A 27,905-nucleotide genomic window follows, 5' to 3' on the forward strand; every position below is an offset into this window, starting at 1 on the left:
GCCGGCGCCGGAAGTGAAGCGTTCTGGGCTGCCACGTCCGAGGCCGTGAGTCGCCACTGCTGCAGTTATGGTGAGTGTTGCGTTCCCGGTGATAGTCGTGGCCTTCGGCCATCCACCTCCACCTCCTCAAGGTTTGCGTGTCCTGCTTTTGTGGGTCTCGGAGCGGGAGATTATGGCAAGGCCGCTGGGCCCTCCGGAATTCAGAGGCCCGGACTGCTGAGCCACCTCCTGCCCTTGTGTCTTGTCCTCCGTAATTGGAAAAAACAAAACAAAACAAAAAACCCACGAACAAACAAAAAACCTAAAGCTATCGTAGGAGCTGCTGTCAAATTAGAACTTAATACGTTCCCACTACCACTTGCATCCCCTGCCTGCGCATAGACTGCTGTCATCAACACTGCGTTGGGCAGTGGCAAGCGAAGATCCAAATCGTAATCAACCTAATCACCTACTACCTCAGCAAAAGTGGTGGGGGCGGGGGGAATCAGTTGTTTGGACACAGGGTTCCCAGGTGTGATAGGCCCTTCAGGAAACTGATGGGAGGCCTAGCTGAATGGCTCCAGGGATCGTCTCGGCTTTTATTATTATTATTGAATACCATGGTATCTGTGGTGTATCTTCTATGGTGCCTGAGTCACTGAGTGAATGAATGAGAACCAGCTTCTGGAAGTCTTAGACCCTGTTTGGCACAGCAGTGCAAGGAGCTGCCTCCCTCTTCTGTTGGCCGTTGGTTCTGTTGCTGAGTTAAAGACTCACACTGGTTCATTGTAAATTTGTAACCGGTGTGATTCTAGTGAGCTGAATTGTTTTGAGTATTGTTTCTTACTGTATTCCAGTAACCACTTAAGTGTCAAGAGACTTGTTCCAAGAGCTTTAAAACACATAGCATCCCAAAGTGTGGGTCACAATCCATGGCTGCTGGTTGAGAATGGTCAGAAAGATATGTCAGCTCTCAAAGGTCCTTCAGATCACCAATATCAAATTACTTTTCCCTCAGCCAGCCTGGATTGTGGGGACTCTTGAGCACCACCAAGTTTATATTGGTGTGGTGGGGGTAGGGTAATCTGCTATCATGGACTGTGGGCTAAATATTAGAGGGTTAGTAACTAGGTTTATTGCCAGCAGTATGGTTTTGGTTTTCTCTCTCCTGGCTCCTTAAGTTGCCAGCTTTTTTCTGTTGGCTATAATTAATTGGACTTGGTACCTCTCAGTGCTCATGGGAAAATGTCAATGTCTGCAGACGGTTCAATTCCTCTTCTTCTAATCTTTGCAGACCCTTAAGCCTACTCTTTAGAACACTTAGAATTCTCACGAAAACCTTTACTTAACTCAGTGTGTGCCTTCTGAATGCCTTGCTTCCATACTCTCCTAGGGCCTACCTTTCTGAAAAGTAGCCCAGGCTAGCCTAGAATTCTTGATCCACCCTCCCAAGCTTCCAGAGTGTTAAGGACCTGCACCACCACAGTCCTAATCTTGAATTATAACCTGTTCCACATACACTTTCTGGGCCATCAGAACCTCTGTGATGCAGAAAGGGAATGAACTCTGCTCCTGCATGCTTCCACCTCGTCTTTGGGAGCTGCCTGGCCTACCTCCGGGCTCGCTGACCTCAAGTTCTCACACTGTCTTTGCCTGTGGAATCCTTTTCTGCTTGGATTATGTATTCTCCCTCAACAACAAAGTAAGGCAGCTGTGTAGCCCCCTCATCTTGGGCTCCTCCTGCCCACACAAACAACAGTATGGCTGAGCTGGCTACTGGCAGGTTGTTTAAACATGAGCTTCTCTGAGGCAAGAACTGCCATTGTACTTCACACTGTGAGTCCTTCACACAGTGCTCAAAGAGGTTTTTAGCTGGAAGTAAAAATGCACATATATCCTGGCATGTGGGAGGCTTAGGCAGAAGGATACTGAGTTCAAGGCCAGCCTGAACTACATAATGAGAGCCAATTTCGTGGAAAATGAAAAGAGTTTATAGAATGAGCATGTCAGTGAATGAATGAGAGAAGGAATGCCCCTAAGAACTTAAGGAGTTAACTTACACAGTAGTTGTGTTGATTTACACAACGGTAGTTGTGGCTACTGTCTGTGAATTCACAGGATGTCTTTGTTCTAGGTGTCAGTAATTAATACCGTGGACACCTCTCATGAGGACATGATTGTAAGTATCCATTCAGCCCTTCTTCTAAACCTTGACATGAGTATTCTGTTCTGTGGGAGTTTGGACTGTGTCTTAGTTCCCAGCAGGCCATAGCCTCCAGAGTTTAATCTTTTCTCCTGTGTGACCTCTGAGTTGGCAGGGTTTTGACAGTGGCTTGTCTTTGCCATGAGAACCTGGTTCTTCTGTGCAGCTCAGGCCCTTCAGTCTTCAGCCAGCACCAAACCCTACTCTGAGAGTAAGGCTGTAAAGGTTTGACAGTCATCTTCCCACCCGTCTTACACTGAGAGTTATTGAGCATGATTAGGGAGTCTGGCAACCACAGTGAAAGCCTAGGGCAGAGGTTGATAAACTTCCACCCAAGAGACTAGGCCATACCAAGCCTTTGTGCCGCAAGTCATTCCCTGGGGCGTTTCTTGAGAGGCCAACACAGGGCACAGTGTAGAGCTGTTGGGGAAGGTGCAGAGGTTGAAGTCTCCAACTGGAAAACTCCACTCCCTGGAGCCAAACAGTGCAGGCAGCCTTTGACCAGGGCCCCAGCCCAGTGGTTTCAGTCTTTTCAGTGAGGTGTCTGACCTCCCAGCCTGACCACAGGCACTTGCTCTGGGGTTCTGATGCAAACCTGTGCATGTTGCCGGTTGCTGGTTTTGGTGGTAAGCAGTGTGAGACCACCTGGCTGGAGCTGGCATGGGCCCGAGGGCAATAAGATCCAATCTAAACACTCTTGCCAGTGTCCCAACTTGGTTTCCTCCTGGGGACCAGATAAGGCAGTACAGAAGTTAGAAACATTTGAACACTCATTAAATCTGCCATTATACCCTAGGTGCTTTCCATTTAGTACCCTGTTAAGCCTTCAAGGACCACTGCAGCCAGTGTGCTCATTAGCCCCTTCTAAAGATAGGGAAACTGAAGGTTAAAGAAATAAGCTAATTTTTTAAAGGTTGTATAACAGAAAGCTAAGGAGATAGCATCTCCATCCTAGATACTACTGTACCTCTCTTCCCAGTATGATAGTACTCTGCTGAAAAGGGCTTTGAAATGGACCTACAGCCTACCTACCAGGAGAGCAAGGCCTGACCCAGCAGAAAGATAACCTTCCAGAAGAATCATTTTCATCGAGAAGAGAGGTCACAAGGGACTGTTATGTTAAGTTCCATACAGCACCTTCTTTGAAAGGTTATAACTGCTCCAGGTGACAGCTGACTATTCCTGAAACCTGCAGGGTGGAACAGATAGGAAAGCAGCAAGCTTTCCAGGTGAGCCAGCCAGCAGGGGACTAGTGTTGAAGGAGACCATACAACATGCTGCAAAAATAGGCCCAAAACTGAGGCAGCAGCCAGCCCTTGCCTGGGTATCCAGTCAGTGTCAGAGTGGGTTCCATGGGAGCAATGATACTTAAGCATTGCTTTCCAGGGGTATGGAATCTGGAGTAATAGGCACACTGATAGGAAGAAGGTCCCCAGACTATTCAGGACTTTGGTAGAGTTAGAGGACCACATATCTGTATAGAATCCTGTGTCCAGGCCCACAGTGCCTTAGAGAAGAGCTTCATGGAGTCTGATGTAGTCTCAGGCCTACTCTCATTATTAGCCTTGGGATCTGGGGCTACACTGAGTTTCAGGGTGTCTTCCCGAGTAGCCCATGGAGCCTGCAGTCAGAACAGGGTCTGAAAAGAAACAGAGGACAGAAGTCAGTTTTTCCCCCTGTACCACTCACAGAACAGGATTGGAAGAAGTGCATGAAGGGTCTGGAACAACCAACACAGTATGGCTTGTTTGCTCCCTTCCAGAAGGACATTGCCTGGCAGGGAAGTGAGAATACCAACAGTCTAGCTTCTTGTCTAGGAGTAATGATTCTTTGAGACTGAGTTTGGGGAGATTTTGGTCTATTCTAGTCTCTGGCTGGGGGTTTACCCACCCATTGTGCAGGCTTCCCCAGTTGTCCTTCTCTTTCAGCATGATGCACAGATGGACTATTATGGCACCCGCCTAGCAACCTGCTCCTCAGACAGGTCTGTCAAAATCTTTGATGTGCGAAATGGAGGGCAGATCCTCATTGCAGACCTCAGAGGGTAAGTGTGAACACGCCTGGAGAAGGTCTCAGAAATAGCTGGATTTTCAGGCCTGGAAGGAAGGGTGAAAGCACAAATTCAGAGCAATCTCAGAGTGCATTCAGCAATAAGGATGCTTATCTGCCCTTAGCAGAGGTGCAGATAAGGGTGCATTTGGGGTATGGTATTTCTACCACCAAAAGACCAGGGAAAGTGAGGCACTTTGCCTCTTGAAGCCCTCCTCTGCTTAACCCCAGATGGGATAATCCTGACTCTATCCCAGGCCCATCTCAGTACATCTTGATGTGGGCAGCCAGTGCCATGTTGAGAAGCAATGAACACTACACTACTACCATCCTGCACACGGCTAGTCATTCGACCCAAAGTGTCATTTAGGACATCTGATCATGAGATGAACTTACTTGGGACACATATGCAGGCTCATATGGGGCAATTAGAAGACAACTTTGTGGAATTCTGTCCTTCCACCTTCCTATGGGTTCTGGGGATTTGAACTCAGGTCTTCAGGCTTACACAGCAAATGCTTTGCCCACTGAGCCATCTCACTGGTCCCATGAGACAAACTGTATACATCCTGTTGTTCTACCTGTTTGCCAATGGCAGATAAGCCAGGGAGTATTTGATAAATGTTTTCTTTTTACTCCTCCACTAACCCTTGAGGTCTTGGCTCATTTTTGTGGTCACGGCTCTGCTTTCCATCAGTGCCTTTCACATAGTGAGGGTTCCTAACCTGGGTGTCTGGGCCTATAAACACTGTGAAGAATCTCCAACGTTGGGCAAACTGGGATGGGAAAAACAATCACATTTATTTTGCATGATTCTGAATTTACTGTTTCCTTCTATTTTGGATATTGGCTGGAAACTCCAGTAATAACTGTAGACTTGTCACTTTGTCACCAAGAAAAGTCAGATGTGTTTTCAACTTACATATAGCTATCTGAGAATATCATTTGTGCTCTATGACTTTGAAATTATAGATTGTTAGACCTGCCACTTGTTACTTGGTTTTGGTGACGAGGCAATTTGATGTTTTAGTAACTCACTTCAAGATATGAAGTTTTAATTCTAAACCTAGTGGAACACAGACCAAATTTAGGTGTGGTGGCACATACCTTTTATCTTAGCATTTGGAAGTATCACAAGCCCAAGGCTAACCTGAGCTGCATAGTATGAGAGCCTGCCTCAAAAAGCTAAGACAGTGGGGACATTCTGTTGTCTCTCCAGAGGGAAGTGGCACTGTGGGTCCCCTGACCCTCAGAGCAGCCTCTGACCCCCTCCCTTGCAGACATGAGGGGCCAGTATGGCAAGTGGCCTGGGCCCACCCCATGTATGGCAATATCCTGGCTTCCTGTTCCTATGACCGGAAAGTCATTATCTGGAAAGAGGAAAATGGCACTTGGGAGAAGACCCATGAGCACTCAGGACATGACTCCTCAGGTATGTAGAGTTGGCAAGTGAGTATGAGGGTCCTGTGGGTGGGAAGGGCCCCTATTCTGGTCACATCCCAGGCTCCTTTCCCCCTTGCTGTTGTCCATCTTTTGGACATTTGTTGGCTTTTCAACTAGTGTGTCCACAGCTAAAGTCTGTCCCCAAGACCTAAAGCCAGTCCAGAGAGAGAGGTTTAGTAAGAACAGTGAGGCTTCCCAAGACTCAGCCTTGAATCTTAGGTGGCCCCTCCTCCTCACTTTGTGAAGTCAGACAGAAAATGCTGTTAAGTGTTAATTTGTCCTTATTTGGCCAAATGTCAGCTGGCCACTGGCAATCCCTGTGGTTTTTCTAAGAATTTAGCAAAATAGTAGCTATTGGGTGAAAGCTGCTCACTGTGCCTCCTTTCCACAGTGAACTCTGTGTGCTGGGCCCCTCATGACTACGGCCTGATCCTAGCCTGTGGAAGCTCAGATGGGGCCATCTCCTTGCTGACCTATACAGGGGAAGGCCAGTGGGAAGTGAAGAAGATTAACAATGCTCACTCGGTGAGTCCAGCCCCTGCCTCTTGCATGGAGGAGAGAGCCTAGTTGTTGTGTTGTTCTGTACTCCCAGGAGCCTAGGTGTCCCTGCCAAGTGGTGGCTGGGAGGAGTCACAGGTCAGACATGCTGGAGCCTCTTTGTTCTGAAGAGCAGCAGCTGCACCAGCCTTCTCAGCCCAAGGCAGAGGTGGCACTGGCTTCTCCTAGTAAGCCCCCAGGTTGTGGTTAGAAGTGTGAGGCTACAATCACCTTCCACCTAGTTACAGAAGCCTCAGGCTAACAAGCATTGGGGGTCCCCAGAATTCATGATGTTTCAAAGATCCAGAGATCTAGTTCCATGTGCTTTCTGGTCCTTTGAATTTAAGATTCAAATTGGCCAGAAAGCATTGTGGGAAGTGGAAACTCACATTTCTTGTGCCCCTAACTAGGTGTCTTGTAATTCTCAAAAACACTTGTACATGAAAGAACAAATGACTGGGCTGGTGGCACATGCCTTTAATCCCAGCACTTGGGAGGCATAGGCAGGCAGATCTCTGATTTTTAGTCTACAGAATGAGTTCAAGGGCAGCCAGGGCTACACAGAGGAGAACCCTGTCTCAAAAAACAAACAAAAAAAAAGAAAAGGAAAAGAAAAGCAAATTTTTATTTCCTACTTAATTTAATGACTTATTGTTCAAAAGTATTTACAGTTTTTATATTAGTAATTTTCTCCTTGCTGTGGCAAAATCCATGGCAAAAGCAACTCAAGAAAGGAAAGGCTTATTTAGTTTGTACACTGCATCCCCAGTCAGGAAGCAGCACACTTTTTAATTGAGTTCACGGTCTTAAGCCCTGCTTACATTCAGTTGAATGTTCTGGAAATGTCCTCATGGACATGCCTAGTTGTTTGCTTCCTAGGTGAGTCTAATTCAGGTCTTCAGATGGTGAAGATTAATTACTGTAGCTGGTCTTTTGCTACTTTGTAGGCTCTTCTTTCTCCCTATCCTTTATCCCTGCCACTCTGGTTTCACTCCTAACAGAGAGAAAAATCTCTGAATCTAATTTCTTTCCTTTTGTTTCTTCTTTGGCCACAGCTACTAACAAGCCACAACCAACCTACCTAAATGACCAACAACCACCTACCCACTTCTTGGGACTTTCCCATTTATATACCCAGTATTCCAAATGTCACACAATTACAGAAATTATCTGCAGCTGGCAAAGCCATGTAGAGCACAAGGCAAATTGTAGTCACCTAGAATTAAAAACAAAAACATATTCTTGTATTTGTGGTGTTTTGTTTTTGTTTTTTTTTTAAACCAAAATTCTAGAATTCTCGCTACAAACCATCATAGTCTCCATGTGTTTGTATAATTTCTGCAGTTTCTTTTGGTGTTGACTTCTAGTTTTGTTCCATTTTAATGAGAAATATGCATCCTATTTCAGACTTCTGAATTTGTTAACTATGTATCTGCAGCTCTCTCTTCCTTGAATAGTAAATGTCTTATAACTGTATAATCTTAAATGCAGTGCATATATATCATAATCATTATCCTCATATCAGTTGATCATGTGACCTGAGTATCTTACTGTTTTGTCTGCAAAACAATGTCCTTACAAAGTCTGTTTTGTCAGGTACTATTCCTGCCTGGTTTTGATTGTTTGCTTGATTTCTCAGCCTTTCATTTTTAATGTTTGTCTCTGCTGCTGAGGTGAGTTACATCCAGTATATTGTTGGTTCTTGTTTTAAGTTAGTCCATCTCTTTGTATTTGTTTAATGTATGCATGTGTACATGTTCATATTCGTGCAGAGGCAGATCAATGCCTGATGTCTTCTATCACTGTCCACCTTATTTGTTGAGACAGCCTTTCACTGAAACGGATGCTCACTAATTTGGCCAGTGAGCTTCAGGGATCCTCCTGTCTCTGCCCTGCTAATGCTAAAACTATGCAAGTACACATCACCATGCCTGTTTGTGCTGGGTTTGTTGTATTGTTTTTCAAGACAGGGTTTCTCTGCGTTGCCGTGGCTGTCCTGGAACTCACTTTGTAGATCAGGCTGGCCTCAGACTCTCAAGAGATCCACTTGCCTCTACCTCCCGAGTGCTGGAATTAAAGGCATGTGCTACCATGTTTGGCCAATACCTGTTTTTTAATGTATTCTCGGGGTCCACATTCACTACTTATAGAACCATCTTCCCAGCCCTACTCTTGTCTTTTAATTAGTGAATTAAGATAATTTGCATTTTGAAACTGAGGTAGGAAGGAGGGAAGCTCAAGGTCAACCTAGGCTACATAGCTAGACTGTGCCACAAAAAAGAAAAAAAAAATAAGTTAAACCACAGAGTTGCCAAAAGTTATCTAGTTTGAGCCATCTTTGATGGTGCCTTCTCTAGCTCATCTTTGATGTTTAATGATTCACTGCATTAGTGTTTCTTTGCTGTTTCTCATTTGCATGTCTGCTTTTCTAGTGATGTTTATTCTTCCATGTGCTCTGAGAGTAATCTTTCTTCCCGCTCTGGTACAGGACTCTGCAGGGTTCACAAGGTTAGTCTTGTGGCCAAGTTCCCTTGAACTGTGCTTTTATCAGAAGCTCATTTTTCTTTTGATTCTGAACTGTACTGTTATTTTCTTTTAGGAATGGAAACAAACCACTCTATGACCTTCTGGCCTGTAGGGTTTTTATCGAGAAATCTGTTGATGTAATAATTTATCTCTATGGCTAACCCCTACTTTTTGTGCATGTGTTTGTATGTATGTACACACATACATGTACTACTTGTATACTTGTTAGTAGTAGTAGTAGTAGTATGGGTATGTTCACTTGTATGTATAGTCCCAAGGTTGGCATCAGGAATCTTTCCTTGTTGCTCTTCACATTTTATTTTTTGAGACAGGATCTTTTACTAAGTCCATGGATTTGGCTAGGCTGGTTGGCCAGTTGCCTTAAGGAATCTGCCTGTTTCATGTACCTTATCCTGCCTCCCATGCTGGTATTACAAGAACATGTCAGTGCCTAGTTTTTGTTCCTCACATCATCTGTGTGCTGTAACCCAAGTCCTGACAACTAGAGGAAAAGCACCAGGAGTCTATGGAGTAACTTCCCATGCTGTGTGAGAGCACAGCCTCGCTACATTGTTCCTCTGCAGATCGGGTGTAATGCTGTCAGTTGGGCCCCTGCTGTTGTTCCTGGAAGCCTTATAGACCAACCATCAGGGCAGAAACCCAATTACATCAAGAAGTTTGCATCAGGAGGCTGTGACAATCTCATCAAGCTGTGGAGGTCAGTGAATTGTGTGGACATCTCTTCAGTGGGGCACTTCTACTCTGCCCGTCACTGCTCAGCCAGAGTGTACAAGAAGCGAGGTCACCTTTCCTTGGATCACAGCATACTGTTTTCAGTCTGTTACAAATTTCATTTTAAAACAAACTTGCTCTTTTTCTAAACACTTTTAGTATTCCCCAAACTTTGGAGCTGTGGAGGAAAGGGCATTTCCTGGGGACTTTATGAACAGCTTAGTAAGCTAAGTAGAAGTCCACTCATTATTCTCACTGAAGAGAGCATAAAAGGTGGACTCTTCACCCTGGGTGGGGATGTCTGCCTGCCTACCACTGCATTCCCTGCTCTGGTGTCCTCTGCAGGGAGGAAGAGGATGGCCAGTGGAAGGAGGAGCAGAAGCTAGAGGCACACAGCGACTGGGTTCGAGATGTTGCCTGGGCCCCCTCCATTGGCCTGCCCACCAGCACCATTGCCAGCTGCTCTCAGGTCAGCCCCACACCATGAAAGCATCCCATATCTTATTGAGGTCCTTCCAATCTGGCCAAAGGGAAAGGCCTTCAAAAGGGGGAAGGAGGGCAGCAGTATCCTTATAGACCTGGGCAGAGACCAAGAGGAACCCGTAGGGCCAGTGTTTAGTGAGATTGTAGCTTTAGAACTAGTAGTGCCAAGCTTGGAGCCAAGTTCAGATCCCTCCTGACCCTCGTGTAAGAGATGGAGGTACCCAGACTTAGTGCCTTGGGTTCATGTACCTAGTCACCCTTCCTAAACACAACCATCTCTTATTTCCTGTCATCAATGGGATGAGAGATAAAAAGCAAGGCCTTCTGGTGGGTCTATTGGTGTTTTATTGTAAGTTTCTTTTTGTTCATGTTCTGAGCTTGATTGAAGAGATAGCTGTCCGTATTCCCATGAGAAAGCAGCCAGGTAGGAAGAAAAACAGATTATCCTTACAATTTCCTGTTTATCCCCACAGAATCCAGAGCCCCTATCCTATTGTGAGAAGTGTTCAGGATGAAAGGATCAGAAGCAGGCCACTGGAACAGACTCTTTAGTGCAGCTGCCCTGTCTCTGCATGTGCAGATGACTGTCCCTAGGGAGAATGCTTGTACTGGCATCTTCTGATGTTTGTCTTTCCCTAGGATGGTCGAGTGTTTATTTGGTCCTGTGATGATGCTTCAAGCAGTACGTGGTCACCCAAACTCCTACACAAGTTCAACGATGTTGTGTGGCACGTGAGCTGGTCCATCACAGCAAACATCCTGGCTGTGTCAGGTGGAGACAACAAGGTATATACCCCATTACCAGGGGGCAAGCATATAGGCTCTAATATTTTTTTATTTGCTGGCATGTATAGTAAATGATCAGAGGTGGGTCTAAATTGTATCTGTCTCAACCCTTTGAGGTACTGTGTCCCCTGTTACATAGAAAACGGAGGTGACTTGTATAGCGATTATAGGGTTGCAGTGTAGGGATTTCGTATCTGCAGTATAGCCTAAGCTCTGCAAGGAGAGCATGGGGCGCTTTCCCAGGAATAGTTCACAGGGACTTGTACCACCTCCTATGTCTCCACCTCCTGCTTCTGCTATGACCCAAGTAGCCACTGGAAAGACCAACATACCGAAAGTAAAGAACACATCCATATTTCCTAGAAATGGTAAAATACCTTTTTTTTTTTTTTTTTTAAACCACAGTAATGACTTTAAGTGTTGTGTGTTGACCTATGTAACTGATCTCCAGAACTCTTAAGCTTATAAAGCAAATTCAGTATCTATTAACTAGCCCCCTTCCCTACCCACCACCATATTTTCTGTCCTTTTTGTGGCAGGCTTATTTCATTTAGCAAAGTGGCTTGGGTGAACAAACATCTCTTCACACCCTATGTAGGTAGCCTTTTCTGTTCTGCAGTAGTTCCAGAACAGGCTTGCAGGCCCATCTCAAAAGATCGTCATCCTCCTCTCATTTCTTTGTACCAGAGTCAGGATCTGGTGTTTAAATTAGCATTCCTGAGGCATTTTACAGCCTTCCTTCTCAAGCCATTTCTCACCCTGTGTGTGAAGTGAGGATGCTGCTTCTGTGACAGGTGCAGGCAAGCTGCACGAGGTGACAGCATAGGAGCTATAGGACAATGTTATCAGAGAGCACCCACTCAGCTTCTCTCCAGGGACAGACCTTTTTCAGCTATTTAGTCTTCAATGATCCCACTTACAGTAGCTGTTGCCTGTTTAACTTGTGCTGTTACACTTGGTGACACTGACAGTCCAGCCCTGACCTGTTCTCAGCCACATACATCCCCTCATAGTTACACTAGTTTTAAAACAGAATTTGTATTGTAGCCTATTCCTGTTGTGCTCTGTAACATGGGTTATTCCTTCCCCTGCATTCTGAGCAGGTGTAATGGGAGGTAAATAGTTTTTCCCATGGCCTCTGTGTTTGCACTTAGGATGAGACTGAAGAGCAGCAGATAAACAGGCACAAACCTGTGACTTTGTGCACTAACTTGCAGGTGACCCTGTGGAAAGAGTCGGTGGATGGACAGTGGGTGTGCATCAGTGATGTCAACAAGGGCCAGGGTTCCGTGTCAGCCTCCATCACAGAGGGCCAACAGAACGAGCAGTGATAACACAGGCAGCCTGAACTTCCTGTTTCCATGACTGCATATTCTGGAACAACATCCAAACAACCAGGAAGAAGGGTTCAAATGCTACCAAGATTCCACACCCAAGAGTGCCCACAGATGCAACTCTGGGTGCTCACCTGCCTTACTGGGATTCCATGTGTTTAATAATTTAGTATCCAGCTGAAAGTATTCATGTTAGGAACAAATAACTATTATTTTTAAATATTTTTGGCCATTTTTAACTATCTTTTGGTTCGGGCTATTTCCAAGCTAATAAAATCATATTGCATAGAAACTTTACTGTGTCATCCCACACAGTGCATCTGCCCGAATTGGGCTGCTGCAAGCGCCTGTGCAAGACATGCTCCAGGCCCCACCTGCAAATGGGATTGATGAATTCTGAAGAATGGGTCTGAGATGCTAACACATGCATACAGGTGAGCAACCAGATGCCAGGCAAGGAATGTTAACTCAGCCCTGGGTATTCTACACAAATGCTATGATGGGAAACCAAAGTTCTGGTCCTAACTGACCTTGGGCCAGGTGCCACCTCCCAGCAAAGGTCTTGGAACCTTCACCTGAACCAGCAGTCACCACCTACTGAAGCCTGTTTTATTTAGTAGACCATAACACCATATTTCAGGTAAGCAATATGCAGAAAGAAATAGAGGACTTACCCACTTGCTAAGGAGAAAGCCAAGATTAGAGTTCTAGCTCACCTCACCTAAACTTGGTCTTACTTGCTCTCTGTAGAACCAAAAAGGGATATTGTTATTCCTCAGCCACAATGTATGTGTGTATACTCACACCAGACCTTCACATACATACCAAGGCAACTACTCTAGCCAGTTAATTCAGGAGAAATGCTGAGGCCCCCGTTATGCTCACTCCATCTATTTTACTTTCCATTAGCCAAACTTGTTTTGCTAACAAGTTAGGGAGAACTGAAATGAGACCCCAGGATCTGCCCACACAGTCTCCCAAGTCACTCCACAGAACCCAAACCCTCCAGAAATTGCATGAAAACCACAGCTTCATTTCTTCTATGATGTGTATGAGAAAAGGCTGGGAAAGACCTTTCTTATGCTGCTTAGTTCAAAGAGAATGCATAGAAGTCTGTTAGCCTAAGGACAAGTCTGGCTCTCTCTGCTCCTTGCCTTGCTGTTCTCAGTGGTTAACACAGTGCCTCACACAGCAACCAGGGGTTCCTTATAGCATATGCCTCTCAGGATCAGTTAAGGTGGTATGGGACTGAGTAAAATTATGACCCTAAAAGCTTAGGGTTTGGAGAGTAGCTCTATGTGGCCAGAAAGTAATAGTTCGGACAATCTCTAAGATCCACACAGGAGGGTAGTCAATGGAACAACTTCATAATACTATACTTGGGAAAGTTCCAAGAAAGATGATAGGCAGGCATGGTGGGCATACTTGTAATGCCAGCACTTGGGATGCAGAGGCAGTTAAGAGTGCCACAAATTCAAGGCCAGCTTTATTTGCAATAGCAAATTCCAGGGCAGGCAAAGCTACATATTGCAGTCCTATCTCAAACACCTTAACAGTACACCTTCAATTAACTTTAAGGTTTGTTTTGTTTTACTTTGAGGCAGGGTCTCTTCATGTAGTCCTGACTGTCCTGGAGCTGGACAGATAACGTAGACAAGGATGGCCTTAAACTCAGTTGAGTACTGGATTAAAAGCGTGTACCACCCACCACACCCAGCTTCAGGTTTGTTCTTGAAAGCCAAGCAGCCTTGACAAAGGCTAAAGTAATCTGTACTAGTTTGTGTGAGAAAACCCAACACTCTTGATCAGTAGGTCTCGACCTTCCTATGCTGCAACCCTTTAATACAGTTCCTCATGTTATAGAACCATAAAATTATTTTCGTTGCTACTTCATCACTGTAATTTTGCTACTGTTATGAATCAGAATGTAAATGTCTGATATGCACAATTACCTGATATGTGACCGGCCCAAGATGTCATTACCCACAGGTTGAGAATTACTGCTTTTAAAAAACCATTAACAAAATGTAGCACTTGACATCTCAAACACCAGAATATCCTGCTTCCAGGTCATAACTAGCAGGTATGTAAAAAGATTAACATGACTCAACCAAAAGTGGAAAATATACATGCCTGGGGTCTTGGCTTAGTAGTAAAATTTGTCAAGACTTGAATTCCATTCTCAGATACAGAGTTTAAAAGGGGGGGGGGAGTGTATCTAAGGCAGGACTGGAGTTCCAGGCTAGCCTAGAATACACAGCAATACTATTAAAAAAAAAAAATAGACTTTGAAGTTAGCAGCCAAGGATTTTAAAAATAGCTATTATATTTTCAAGAATATAAAGAAAAATGAACATGACAAAAATACCTAAAAACTCAGCAGTAGAATTTGCAGTTAGAAATATAGGTGACCTTTAACACTCATCAGAAAGGAACCAAACAAGTACAGGAAAAGGAGGTTGAGAGAACGAACCAATTAATAAAACCTTTTGGGAAATCCCTTATGGACTAGCCTGTGAATAGTTGGAGTCCCACTGGGGAGGAAGACAAGGAAAGAAAAAGAACCGAGGGGATGAAATTTGAAAGAGACAGCCAAAATTCTTCCACACTTAAAACTCCTTTATGTTCCACAACAAATGGAAACATTCAGAATGGAAACATGTTAAGCAGCAGAGTTAAAGATAAACTACATTCATAAGAACACCTAAAACAGCAGCTAACTTTTCATCAGAAACCACAAAAAGCAAAAAAACATCTCTGATGAAAGAAAACTCCTAGAATTCCATACCTGCTAAAATAAAAATATCTTTAAAATAAAGTTGTTAGCTTTCTATTATTGTAACAAAATGCCTTAAATAAAAAGATAACCTTAGCTCACAGTGTCAGAGTCTTTAATCCATGTTTGATTGGGTCTGTTCCTTTGGCCTGTGGTTTATTTCATCTGCAACAATGGTGGGCACTTGTAGCCAAGTTCAAGCCTGTTCGCCTCATGGCAGGGATAAGCAAGAGTAGAAAGACCAGGACCCCCAATATTCTCAAGAGTATATTCCCTCACTAGCTTAATGTTCTTCCACTATACACACCTCTCACTAGGATTACAGGCTGGCAAGCAACCTTTAGCAAATATTCAAGATCTGAACAAGATAATGTTCTAGCTTGGTATGGTGGCACTTACCTATAATCCCAGCACTCAGGAGACAGAGGCAGGAGAATCAAGGGTCAAGGCCAGTCTCAGCTCCATAGCAAGTTCAAGACCAGTGAGATACTGTCTTAAGCAGAGGCTAGAGCGAACCTACACAAAAAGCTGGTAAGATAGAGACAGGAGTATCCTGAGGACATGTTAGGCAGCCACTCTAGCCAAACTGGCAAGCTACAGGTTCAGTGTCAAAAAATGAGATGGAGGGCTAGAAAGAGAGCTCAGTGGTTAAGAGCACGCATTGTTCTTGCAGAGGACCAGAGTTCTCTTCCAAAGTACCCACATCAGACAGCTCAACTCCTATAACTCCAGCACCAGGGAATTCAACACCCTCTTCTGGCCCCCACAGGTACCTGCACACATGTGCACAAACCTACATGTAGACATAAATGCATATCTTTTGTAGACACAAAAGATAAAATTGGGGAGGGGGTAAGAGCAAATGAGGGAAACACTTGATGATGTCAGTCTCTGGTCTGTATACATACCTACACATACACACAAAATATCAAACCACATTATCTGGGTATAATGACATACATCAATAATCATAGCTACTCAGAAGATTGATGCCTCAGAAGGATCAAAAGAGCCCAGAAGTTCAAGCCAGCCTCAAGAAAACAGCAAGAAGTTGTCCCTGTCTTTCCACTCACTCCCACCCCCAAAACAAGAAAGGAAGAGGAGAAGAAGAAGAAGAAAGAAGAAACAGCCCAACAGCAGCACATGCCAGAATCCCAACTGAGGCAGGAAGATTGCCAGGCTATATAATGAAACTGATCTCAAAATTCATAAGGCCAAACTTAAGGACCATGCATGGAGATAATCTAGAACCTCTGCACAGATATAGCCCATGGCAACTCAGTCTCCAAGTGGGTTCCCTAGTAAGGGGTTACCAGGACATAGAGGAAGACAGTGCAGCCAGTCCTGATGAGACCTGACAGGCTAGGGTCAGAGGGAATGGGAGGAGGACCTCTCCTATCAGTGGACTTGGGGAAGGATGTGGGAAGAGGTGAGGGAGGGAGGGTGGGATTGGGAGGGATTAGTGGAGGGGCCTACAGCTGGAATACAAAGTGAATAAACTGTAATTTATTAAAAAAAAAAAATATATATATATATATATATATATGTATTTTTTTAAAGCTGCCCCCCACCCACAACAATGGCCAGAGAGCTGAGCTGGCCCTTCACCATGACTGATGGACCATAGCAGTAGAAAAGACTTGATTTTTCCTTAATTTTTCCCTCAGCAGAGAGACCATCATCTTGACAGACTGGTGGTGTCCCCCCCCCTCCCTGCCTCAGGGCAGTCACCTCTCCTTCCTGCCCTGGAGCTGTGAAGACAGGAGACAAAATGGCCACACCTGTCAACACCTCAGGTTTAAGGTTTAGTTCCACACAGGGAGAACATAAAGGGGGAAAATAATAAAAATGCTGAAAACTGGCATTAGATAGGCATCAAAAGGAAAGAATCAAGTATCTGCCTCTGTCAAATAAAACAGGCTTTAGAAGGAAAAAAATGCCACCAGAGATACCAGAACATGATAAAAGACTTAACAATCTAAATTTTGTCTGCACTGAACAGGAGCTTCCACACACTTAAGAGCAGGAACAGTGCAAAGAAACCATCTACAATTTTAGTCTGGCATCTCCATCCTCATTTAATAACAGAACAAAGAGATCTCAAACATTTACAGAACGCATGAACCATCCTTGTACTTGAACCGACATATGCAACATTCTACCCAGCAATGCTTCAGCACACTCATTTGACTCTACAATACTCATCAAACGAAACAGCTCACAGACCTTAAACCCCAATACATATAAAAATTAAACTCAGGATTGGTGTTGGATCTGCCATGTTTGTGTCTGTGTTTGAATATGTGTTCATGAGTGCAAGTGCTGGCAGAGGCCAGAAAAGGTCACTGGATTTCCAGGAGCTGGAACTACATGTAGCTGCAAGCTACATGCAACATGGATGCTGGGAACTAAATTTAGGACCTCTGCAAGAACACTGTACACTCTTAACCATGAGCCATCTCAGCCAAATAGTTTTCCTTTTAAAAGTAGGCATTTGGAGAGGGAGGGTGGCAAGATAGATCAGCAAGTTAAGGCACTTGCTGCCAAATCTTAAAGCCTGAATTTGATCTGTGGGTCTCACATCAGTAGAAGGAGAGAACTGATTCTCATAAGCTGTCCTCCAACTTCCATATGCTATGGCATGTGCATGCCCATACACACAACACATACACAAATGTATTTTTAAATTCGGCATTTCTAATCTTAGTGCTAAGGAAAGGAAGCCCCAAAACAATATACCTGATACAGTCTCAAAACTGGTTCCAAGACTGCAGATTGCTTAGTGGATACAGCTCTGAGAGCTCTTAGTGGATACAAACTGAGAACCTAAGTGTGCATCCCCAACATTCCATAAAAACCTGGGCAGGCATGGCAGGCCACCTGACATCATAATGCCCAGGATATAGGGCCAGGGGACTCCTGACAAGCTGGCCAGCTAGACAAATTCAGTTTGCAAGTTCTCAATTCAGTGAGAGACTGCCTCAGTAAATAAACTAGAGAGCAACTGAGGAAGACACTTAATGTTAACCTTTGACCTCCACCATCATGTGTACATACGTGTATGTAAAGGTGTGTGTGTACATATGCACACTCAGGCACATGCACAGTTCCCACTGATGGAAACCAATGCTTCTTGGGCATGTGTTTGATTTTGGGTCTGTGGAGGAAATGTACTTGAGGGATCTCAGTGGAACAGAAAGTTATTTAAAACTGGGGTCATTTCAAAAGTACCCAGGATCAGCTGGTCAGCTGAAAACACATTGGACAAAATGAGTAAATTAGCTGAAAAGCTACCATGTAAAATAATTTCTGAGTTCATGTTAGAAAAAGCATGAATCCACCCTTACTTTGAAAATGAGTGAAGAAATAGAAACCTAAGTAATATTCTTGCCTTCTCTGTGCAAACAGGTAATAAAATAATTGCAAATGCACTCAAAAGGCAGTAACTACTTGTGAGTACGGACTGGGCAGTTATCTGGTAGTTAACTGGTTAAGTAACACAGGATGGTAATTACAAGCATTCAATGCAAGATTTTGGGGAATTTGAATAATGTTCAGTGACATTTACCCATAGGTAAATCTTGCTCTTAAAATACCACAAAAAGAGGGCTGGAGAGGCAGCTTACTGCTCTTGCAAAGGAAAAGAGTTCAGTTCCCAGTGCCCACATCAGCTGGTTCACAACTGCCTGCAATTCCAGCCCCAAGGGGATCCAACACCTCTAGCCTCTACAGGCATCTGTACCCTCGTGTGCACACACCCACACTCATACCTACATAATTACAAATAATAAACATTTTAAAAGAACATGTTTTGGGTTTTTTTTAATAACCAGAAAATAATTTCTGAGGATGCTTGTTACATGAATTTCCTGGGCTGCAATTATGAGCATTCTCCCAAACTCCAGCATGCTGTAGGGGCACTAGCAGTTGAGACCAGGGTCCTGCAGGCCTAACCTAGCACTGAGACCTTAGGGCTAGCCTACCAGCAACTGAAAATGTTTAAAAATAATGGCAGAGGGGCAAGTGGCCATGCTTAGTACCTTCTACCCAGAGAGGACTAGGATCTCAGGAAAGAGAAAGGATCAGATTTGTGGGCATGGCAAGGTGGGGTCTGAGCCCCACAGACTTGTACAGTATTAGGTCTGGGCAAGCATTAGGCTGAGGGCAACATTGCTGAATAGACACTGAAGACAGAAGAAGCTACTGGCTGGGGCTGCAGTTTCAAGATGGTAGAAGGGCAGGAAGGTCAGTGGGACATGCTGGGCTTTGAGAAGAGACAGAAGAGTGCCCATAGGATCATTCAACAGCACTGCAGACACAGAAGCCTGGATACTACAGAGCACTTGGAGCAGGCACAAAACAAAATACCCACTGGATTCAATGACTAAAAAGTCAAGAGTTCAGTAACAACTTGTCATTAATCACACACTAAAACATTATTTTGGACATAACGTTAAATACAGTCATATATGTGTGATAAATAATCTTGGATGTCAACTTGACTATATCTGGAGTCAACTAAAAGAAGCTAGGCACACCTGTGGGTAGGAATTTTCTGGATTAAATGATTTAAGGTGGAAGACCCACCCTAAATCTGGGCCTTCTGGTGGCAGCCCCTATAAAAGGACACAGAAAAAAGAAGCTTCTGCTTTTTGCCTGCTTGCCCCCTCACTCTCACTGGCAAGTTCATCTATCCTTTGGCTAAACCATTCCTCACTGGCATAAAAGCCTACTTCTGCATTTGAATGTAAACTAAAACCCAGTTGGCACATCCCACATTAAGACTGAACTAATAGATTCTTGGCCTGTCAGGAGACACCCATTGTTGGACTAGCCAGACCAGAGCCATAAACCACTCTAATAAATCCCCTTTACTATACCTAAATTCATTCTGTCAGTTGTTTCTCTAGAAAACCCTGACTAACATAACATACATTGAAATTTAGTCTGCCTGTTTTGGTCTTGCCTTTGTTTACTGAAACAGGATCTCACATTGTTGCCCAGGTTAGCCTCAAACTTGTGTCAGTCATCCTGTCTCAGACCCTAGAATACAGGTATGACATTCGCCATCATGTCTGACTTTTCCCTCCCTGTCCCCATTCAGCCTAAGACCAAAATTTAGCCAAAGTGTATTACAAAACACACTTGTTGAACCAACTACTAATGAAAATGAAGGAAGTTTGTGACAAGCCAACAGACGTTTGCTCCCCAGCCCACTTCCCACAGTCTGTGGTCCTCATTATCAAGGCCATCAGTACAGTGGGCATGCAGGGAACACCGGGACACCTGCTTCCAGGAGAGAACAGCCTAGCTCCCTTTCTTGGAACTGTCACATTGGTTTGGGTCACAATCAAAAAGGGAAGAAAGGGCTAGACTCTGATGGCTCAGCAGTTGAGTGCTGTTCTTCCAAGTCTTGAGTTCAAATCCCAGCACTCACAAGTCATCTCAAAACTGTAGCCCCATGTGATTCAATGCCCTGAGTACATGCAGACAAAATACGCATATACATCAGTAAATCTGTTAAAAAAAACAAAAAAGGGGGATGGGTTGGGGGAGGGGCACCTGTCCTTTCCTACAGTCATAGTCTTCCCCAAGCTCCTACTGCTAGGATGGAGGTGCATATCCCAGCCCTGCCCTCTTCCACAGCTCTGGGTGGGTGGCTATTTTCTGGTGCCTTCTCCCTCCATTCTTCCATCACCAGACCTTCCTCCCTACTAAGCTACACTCTGAATAGCAAGGTATGTGACTAGAGGGTGCCAGCTCTGTCCCTAGAGAGTTAGCAACTTGTGTATTTGCTCACTTGTGGCCTTATCTAAGATCAACACAGCACATCCTGCCTCCAGAGGTATCAACACAGCACCTCCTGCCTCCAGAGGCTTCCAAGGGGTGAGTGGACAAGCCTCATAGCTCAGCCATCGCCTGGTCACCATGCATGGGCTTGCTGTTCTCAGACTGGAGGGCTGTAGGTGTTACCATACCACTTTCATCTTCAGGCCCTCTGAGACCCAGGGCCAAATGGTTTCTATGTTCAGGTGGGTGACAGGACTATGAAGGTGCCTGGATGAGGACTAAACATAGGATTTCAGCCACCCCTGCCAGATGGTCTTTTTCTCACAGGAGTTGCAACTCAGCCCATGCCTACCTGTACCTAGTATTCCCACGTAAGGGCCCAATCTCCTCCAAGACTACTTAGTAGGTTAGAATGTTGTGGCCCTGAATCATTTGTTCTGCTATCAACGACCCCCTAACTAGACATCCATAGTCTAACATACTTGCCTCCTGCAGGCCACATCATTAGTTATACAGGGCTCCCACACCTGTGCTGTCACTCAGTACTCAAAGAACCAGCTGCCAAGGACAGGGGATCTTTGTGAGAAAAGCTTCCAAAGACTGTCCTCTTTCAAAGCTATACTGCAGGACTTCTACACCGGGTCCATCTTGTCTGCTCCTCCACAATGGGCATCCCTTGTGCTAGGGCCTTAGAAACTGCCAGTGGACACAAGAGGCAAGCTGCCAGGTTAGCAAACACCAGAATGGGCTGGAATATGGTTCAGTGGAAAATGTCTACCAAGTACAAAGCCCTGGAAACTATGGCCAACAGTGCAAAACAAAACAAAATCAACCAGTAAAACCAAGCAAGACACAGAAGAGCACCAGGTGAGCGTTCCCCAACACTTGCTTCTTAGGTAGGGCAGTTCAGGCTCTCTTGGAAATATCCCAGAATAAGAGCTCTATGTGATCAGTGTGTGAAAGACACAATAGCCTCAGTGGCAGGGAAAAGCTGGTCAAAATCTTCGGAGTTCTCCTGGTGGCAACACCATCTCACATGGAAAGGGGCAAGACAAGGTCATACCATAACTAAAGCAGACCTCAGAGCTTCTCACCTACCTACCCTCCACCAGGCGCAAGCCCACACAGGCACCACAAAGACATCAGGAAGTGCTGTGCTACTGGAAGTCAACTGGATACTTCTCAGGACACCTGACCTCCACAGTTGTTCTTCAACAGTGGGAGGACAGAGCGAAGAGTATTTAGTTCCCAAGGAATGCAAAACTGCCCACGCAAACTACACAGCCTCAGAGATGAGACTGCCAGATCCGAACAAACAGAAGGCTCCCTATATAAGTAGCAGCCAGCCAGCAGGCATCACATCCCCAGGCATTCCAGGTAGGCTCTCTCTGCTGTGTGTTTGTGTATGTGTGTGTGTATGCAAGAACATGTGTGCTCAAAAGGGTTTAGATTGCTCACTACTCTGGCCACTCATTTACTTTCTCTGCCTGTCAGTGAGCTCACTGAACAAAGGGGACAATGGAAAACCTAGGTCAGCCTAATTAGCTTCATCATCAAGCTCATGAGTCCTTAGGGCAAGCAACACTGCATTGGACAGCCCTCTAGCACATCATATTCTGCCTCAACAGTTTAGAAAAGGCAGAGTTCAAGCCTTCAGCTCTTCCACCCTTCTAAGGTGGGGACAAGGAACCTTGTTTCACTTAGCAAGTTACTTCTAGAATCTTGCTGGAATCCAACCTGAACAAAAAACTAAGTCATATCATGGAGATGAGGTATGATACCATAAGACCCTCTCTTCCCAGGGCCATCTGTCCCCACCACCAAGGCCATGATGTCTTCAGGGACCATCTGCAGTCTGCTACTCCTTGGCGTGCTCTGGATGGACGTGGCCATGGCAGGCTCCAGCTTCCTGAGCCCAGAGCACCAGAAAACCCAGGTAAGCCATCTCCCCAAGCTGCACATCCATCCTGACTCAGGGTCTGTTCTAGTCCTATGACTGACAGTAGTAGCTGCTCCATCTCTCTGGGCTTCCTGCCTTTTCACAACATTTCAGCCTCTGGATGTGATTCAATTCTGCTTATAAAAGGATACACAGATTTAAGAGCCTAAAGAGAAAACCTCACCAAGCATGGTAAGTGCACACCTATAATCCCAGCATTGGGAGACAAAGACCAGTGTGCCTCAAGTTCAAGGCTAGCCTGGGCCACATAGTAAGCCTCTATCTCGAGAAGGCTAAAACTAATTTTAAATTAAGAAAAATAGACACTTTCTTTCTTTCCAGCAGAGAAAGGAATCCAAGAAGCCACCAGCCAAACTGCAGCCACGAGCTCTAGAAGGCTGGCTCCACCCAGATGGCAGAGGACAGGCAGAAGGGGCAGAGGATGAGCTGGAGATCAGGGTTGGTACCCAGACACCAGTATGCTCTTGTAGCAGTAAAGGGTTTGGGGGTGGAGGTAAACTATACACGTGGCTTTTCAAGCTACTTAACACCAGCACCAACAGCTCCACAAGGGGCTCAGGGTCTCCATCCCAAGAGTAAAATGTCCACAGGTAACTATGTTTCAAGGGTTACTAGGGACAGCCATGAGCAAAGACACAACATCAACAGATTCCAGGGATCACAAAGAGCCAGGAAGCATGGATAAAGAAACAGAGACAGAAGAAAGCCTTCTGTTTGTCCCAGTGGCCTCTCTGGCCTGCCCTGGTGACAGACAGGTGAGAAGGCTACTAATACAGGCTGGCCAGCCTACACCTGAGACCTAATGAAGTCAGTTTTGTTCTGAAAAATCTTGCACGGGGTAAGGAAAAACCACAAACATTTTTATATTGGGAGAAGGACTGGAAGGAAATAAAGGGACCATAGGTGTCTTTCAGCAGCTCACCTAGGATTCCCCTGGGAACAGGAAATAGCACCTGACAATACCAGTCCCTGTACTGAGTGTCAGCATGAAGTAATTTTATCTTCAAACACAGCAACCATGACTAACTGGGCAGCAGAGGCACAACCTAGAGCTTTACAATTGCTAGGCATGTGCTCTGCCAGGGGCCATCCCCAGGCCTCATCTACCATTATCATGACTCATTTACTCTTAAAACTAAGCAAGGCTGGCATTATTTGCTAAACTTTGCAGATAAGGAACCAAAGGTGAAAGGTAAACTCATTTGCCCAAGGCCATCAGGTCAAGGTTTACTACACTCCTTCCCCCATCTTCCTTTCTGGTCAAGAACAAATGCCAATGCCAAGATCACCAAACTCCTGTTCTCTGATCCTCTCTGGAGAATGGCTATCTTCTCAAACCCTTGCTCCACAAGAAGTGTGACCCTTAAAATTAAGTCATCCTACCCCCCAAGGTTCCTTCACTAACATGGCATGGTCACAGTCTTATGAAACAACCAGGACCACACTGGGCAGGTGGCCAGTGTGGAATCAAGAGCCCTGTACTTAGTTCTCATAGGGAAGGGGTCTTAGCAAACACAGGACTCGTTTCTATGATACTCAACAGGAGACAGATATCTGTATTAGACACAAGTATTAGGCACAAGCAGATGGGAAGGCCTGCAGCACAAAGAGCGCACAATCTGACCACTGCCTAACCTCCCATCTGGGCCCCATCATTCCTCAAAGGTTTTTTCCCCCCTAAATCAGGTCTATAGACAAAACACCAACTACCTGAACCGCACTAAGCAGATGGACCCTGAACCAAGGAAGAAGGGACTTTTCCAGGTTGTATGAAAACCTGGAATGCTGCCACTTCTCACAAGCGCCTACTATTATGTCCCAGGGTGTCAGCCTTACCATCTCTCCTAATGGGTGTGTGGGTTTCTCCCATGATAACTAGGTGATCTGAGCAGCCTGCACTTACAATGCTGTGTGAGAAGAATTAGCATTTGCAGACGAGAAGACTACAAGGGCCCCAGGTCCCTAAAAAAATCACATAACTCCCCCCATCCATGCTCTCCACTTTTATTTCCTTCAGGCCAAAACAAACTGCAGAGGTACAGGCTTCTATGTGCTGCAGGGGCCTAGTTTACATGGTGCCTAGCAGCCTGATAAGGCCTGTGCCCACACTAAGTAAGCAAGGACTTGGGGCTGGGCAGATTTCAGAGTTCTGCTTTCTAAATCATTGGCTTTCACCTCTGTTTGTGACACAGGGGGACCATCTAGCTTCTCTGGGCTACTGCAATGAGGACAGGGAGAGTACTAGAACAGTTGGCACCCCCTTCTTGCTTTAAGTTTACATTCACAGACCACTCAGATACCCAGATGGCCAACATGGCCAAGCCTCCCTGGGGTGGGGGGTGGGGCTGGAACAGGGCAGGCAGGATGAGGCCTCAGGCACTCCATTCCCAACCCTACCTTCTAGTTCAATGCTCCCTTCGACGTTGGCATCAAGCTGTCAGGAGCTCAGTACCAGCAGCATGGCCGGGCCCTGGGAAAGTTTCTCCAGGACATCCTTTGGGAAGAGGTCAAAGGTGAGTCAATCCAAAATGGAGCTTAACCTATTTTATGAGTGACAAAATTTCCTCCCCAAACCCCACTCTAAAGGTTCTAATCTTCCTCACTACCTGTGGGAAAGGATGCTGAGCTGGTGTGTGTGGCAGCCCAGGAGGGCTGATCAGGTCAATCTTCCAACAGCCCTGTTTCCAAGAACTAGTGTTATCAGTTAGCCATTTGGCCCCATCTGAGCCTTAGTTCTTTTAACTATGAGGTGGTGCTTACATCTATTTCACAGCATTTCAAATTATCTGGCTTAGAAGCATCTTTACAGTGTAACTTCATAAAGGGCATCTGTGCCACCGTAGCACAGTGAAAATCCCATAGGCATTGACAAGCACACTACCACTGAGCTAGAATCCGGGTTTACAGTATACTCTTACTTTGTGAAGAATATACCTAGCTTTTCCACGACTGAGGAAGCAAAAATCTCAACAAGTTACATTCTTTCCCTAAGCACTTCCTCACAAATATGGCAACCACACATAGTACACCATACAGATGAGGAAAACAAGATTTGGCAATATGAGGACACTTACACTCAAACACCATCTTTCAAGTCCAAGGCCAGTGATTCCCACCCGTTACCACACGCTTGCTTCCAGCATACCATTTCTGATGACACAGGCAGATGGTACTATTGAAGACTGACTTGATCTCTTGCTTTTCAGAGGAGCCAGCTGACAAGTGACCACTGACATGACTGGTCCACTGTGCTTTCCTATGGTCTTAGCCTCCTCTGTAACTCCCAGACTCTCCTATTACCTTAAGAATAAATGTTCAAACTGTGTGCCAAATGTTCAAAATAAGAATTTATTTCATCTACATGGTAAAGTTTACATTGTACTTTAAAAACTGGAACAATGAAATGAAACAATGATTTGAGTTTATGACCCATAAGGAAAAAAAAAAAAAAAAAAGGCACAGCAAGGCAGGTTAGCATGCTTGAAAACCAAAGGAAACCTTCTTCATCCCAGCAGCAGAATGGCAGGAGGCCTGTATGTCAGAAGGTTCTAAAGGTGGGGGATGGAGGCCACAAACACAGTTCGTACATCCTAGAGCTTCCTGAGGAATTAGAGCTACACTAGGAGCTTCCCAAGAGCCACCCCTATCTGGGGTGATGAGAATGGGTATCTGGCTGGGTAACCACATGCTCCACTCATCAACTCCAGAAGTCTGGCAAAGCAGTGCTCATGGCTGGCCACTGCCTGACACCAGGCAGATGTCCAAAACTACTTCCCAAACTCCAGCTCACAGCTCCTAATCCTCAATTCCCAAGTCCTACAGCTGTAATTCCAGTTGAAACACTAATTACTCACAACTTAGTGCAAATCTTTAGACAATGTCCAAAGTCCTGTGATATTAGATAGGATCCAAAACTGAAGCAAGACCCCAGAGAGCTAAATAAATAGGACACCCAGTGTTGCCCAGTTAAGGCAACACTACTCAGGAGAAACCATGTACCACCTCAAGGGAAGCCTTGTCGCAGAACCCAAGGCATGAGATGAGCAGGGCACACTCATCAGGCACTCTGAAATCTAAACAAATCTCTGCCAAGGAGCTATGATGCTCCCTGCCACTACCAGCTAGAAATTCCTCACACATGAAGGCTTGGCCCTACCCCAGCCCTCCTCTAAAGAACCTTTTAACAAACTCCCCAAGGTATGACTTGTTAGAAGTCCCAGGATCCTGTTCAAACAACACAGCACGTGGAGCCAGGTGGATGTAGGATCCTTGGCAAACCTGGAAACAAGGAGACACACAAATGTCCACTATGCTTAGTTTTTTTGTCAACTTGACATAAGCTATCATCATCTGGAAAGGAGGACTTCAACTGAGAAGATGCCTCCATCAGATTTCTTGTTAAGCAAGTCTGTGGGGTATTTTCTTGTTTAATGATTGATATTTTAAGGTCCAGCCCACTGTGCGCAGTGCCACTCCTAGGAAGGTGGTCCTGGGTATTAAGAAAGCATGCTAAGCAAATGGGAGGAAGCAAGCCAGAAAGCAGTATTCCTCCAGAGTCTCTAAGTTCCTGCCTCAAGGTTCAGGTTCCTGAGTTCCTACCCTGGCTTCTCTCAATGGTAGACTGTGACCCGTGAGCTGAAATAAACCCTTCTCCTCCCTAAAGTTGCTTTTGGTCAACGTGTTTTATCATAGCAATACAAAAACTAATGCATCCAGCTTCTCTTTTTCCTTCCTCTGTCTCTGCAACACTCCGTGGTATCAACTAAGTTATCCCTAAGATACAAAACAACACCAATGCTCTGCTCCCCTTTCTACCTACAGCACCTGTCTCTGGACCTCAGAATAGCACAGGCAGCAAGATTTTGTCACAAGGAACCACTTTAACATACTGGAGAGTAGAAATGAAGAAAAAGAGATTTAGCAAATGAAGAACTTGAATGGAACAGTTGGTCACATATTGTTTCCCTCACCAAAAAATGAATTTCTTTCTCTTGCCTGTGCCCTGTAGTCATTCCTTCAAGAAGCACATGCTGAGCATAGTCTGGCCAGAATCTATCTATCAGGTGGTTCAATATGAGCAAGGGATAAATAGGAATACCAGCTACACAATCCACACCAAGACCCTGCACTTCCCTAACTCCTCCCTGCTAATGTGATTGCCAAAACTGAACCCAGCATCTGGCACAAGGGTGCCTGCCTGGAATATAGGAACACAACTATCCAAATAGGCACCATTCAGTGATCCTACTGTGTACATTCAAGATGAGTTTAATTTCTGTTCATTTTTACAATATTTCTACTTATGGG

General features: G+C 45.1%; 2 protein-coding genes across 4 annotated transcripts; both read left to right on the top strand.

Moving 5' to 3' along the window:
• Sec13 (SEC13 homolog, nuclear pore and COPII coat complex component) lies at positions 1 to 14,944 on the top strand. The gene is made up of 9 exons (XM_055628521.1): positions 1 to 70; positions 2,114 to 2,158; positions 4,111 to 4,226; positions 5,512 to 5,663; positions 6,066 to 6,199; positions 9,322 to 9,455; positions 9,815 to 9,938; positions 10,592 to 10,738; positions 11,956 to 14,944. Exons 1-9 carry the CDS (start codon positions 68 to 70, stop codon positions 12,067 to 12,069), a joined length of 969 nt encoding a protein of 322 aa, XP_055484496.1. The 5' UTR covers positions 1 to 67; the 3' UTR covers positions 12,070 to 14,944.
• A 6,884-nt stretch (positions 14,945 to 21,828) lies between these two features.
• Positions 21,829 to 25,923, top strand: Ghrl (ghrelin and obestatin prepropeptide). 3 transcript variants are annotated; one of them, XM_055628460.1, is made up of 5 exons: positions 21,829 to 22,015; positions 22,441 to 22,574; positions 22,923 to 23,036; positions 25,003 to 25,111; positions 25,805 to 25,923. In XM_055628460.1, the coding sequence occupies exons 1-5, from the start codon at positions 21,931 to 21,933 to the stop codon at positions 25,822 to 25,824; spliced, it is 462 nt and encodes a 153-aa protein (XP_055484435.1). In that variant the 5' UTR covers positions 21,829 to 21,930; the 3' UTR covers positions 25,825 to 25,923. The 3 variants fall into 3 exon arrangements, with proteins under 3 accessions (XP_055484435.1, XP_055484434.1, XP_055484436.1); XM_055628459.1 differs by having other exon boundaries at positions 21,831 to 22,015; positions 22,920 to 23,036; XM_055628461.1 differs by lacking the exon at positions 21,829 to 22,015 and adding an exon at positions 22,278 to 22,313 and having other exon boundaries at positions 22,920 to 23,036.
• Positions 25,924 to 27,905: the final 1,982 nt, after the last annotated feature.

Source organism: Psammomys obesus, unplaced genomic scaffold, assembly GCF_907164565.1.
Source record: "Psammomys obesus unplaced genomic scaffold, mPsaObe1.curated_primary_1811, whole genome shotgun sequence".
In the NCBI taxonomy this organism is placed as follows: Eukaryota; Metazoa; Chordata; class Mammalia; order Rodentia; family Muridae; genus Psammomys; species Psammomys obesus.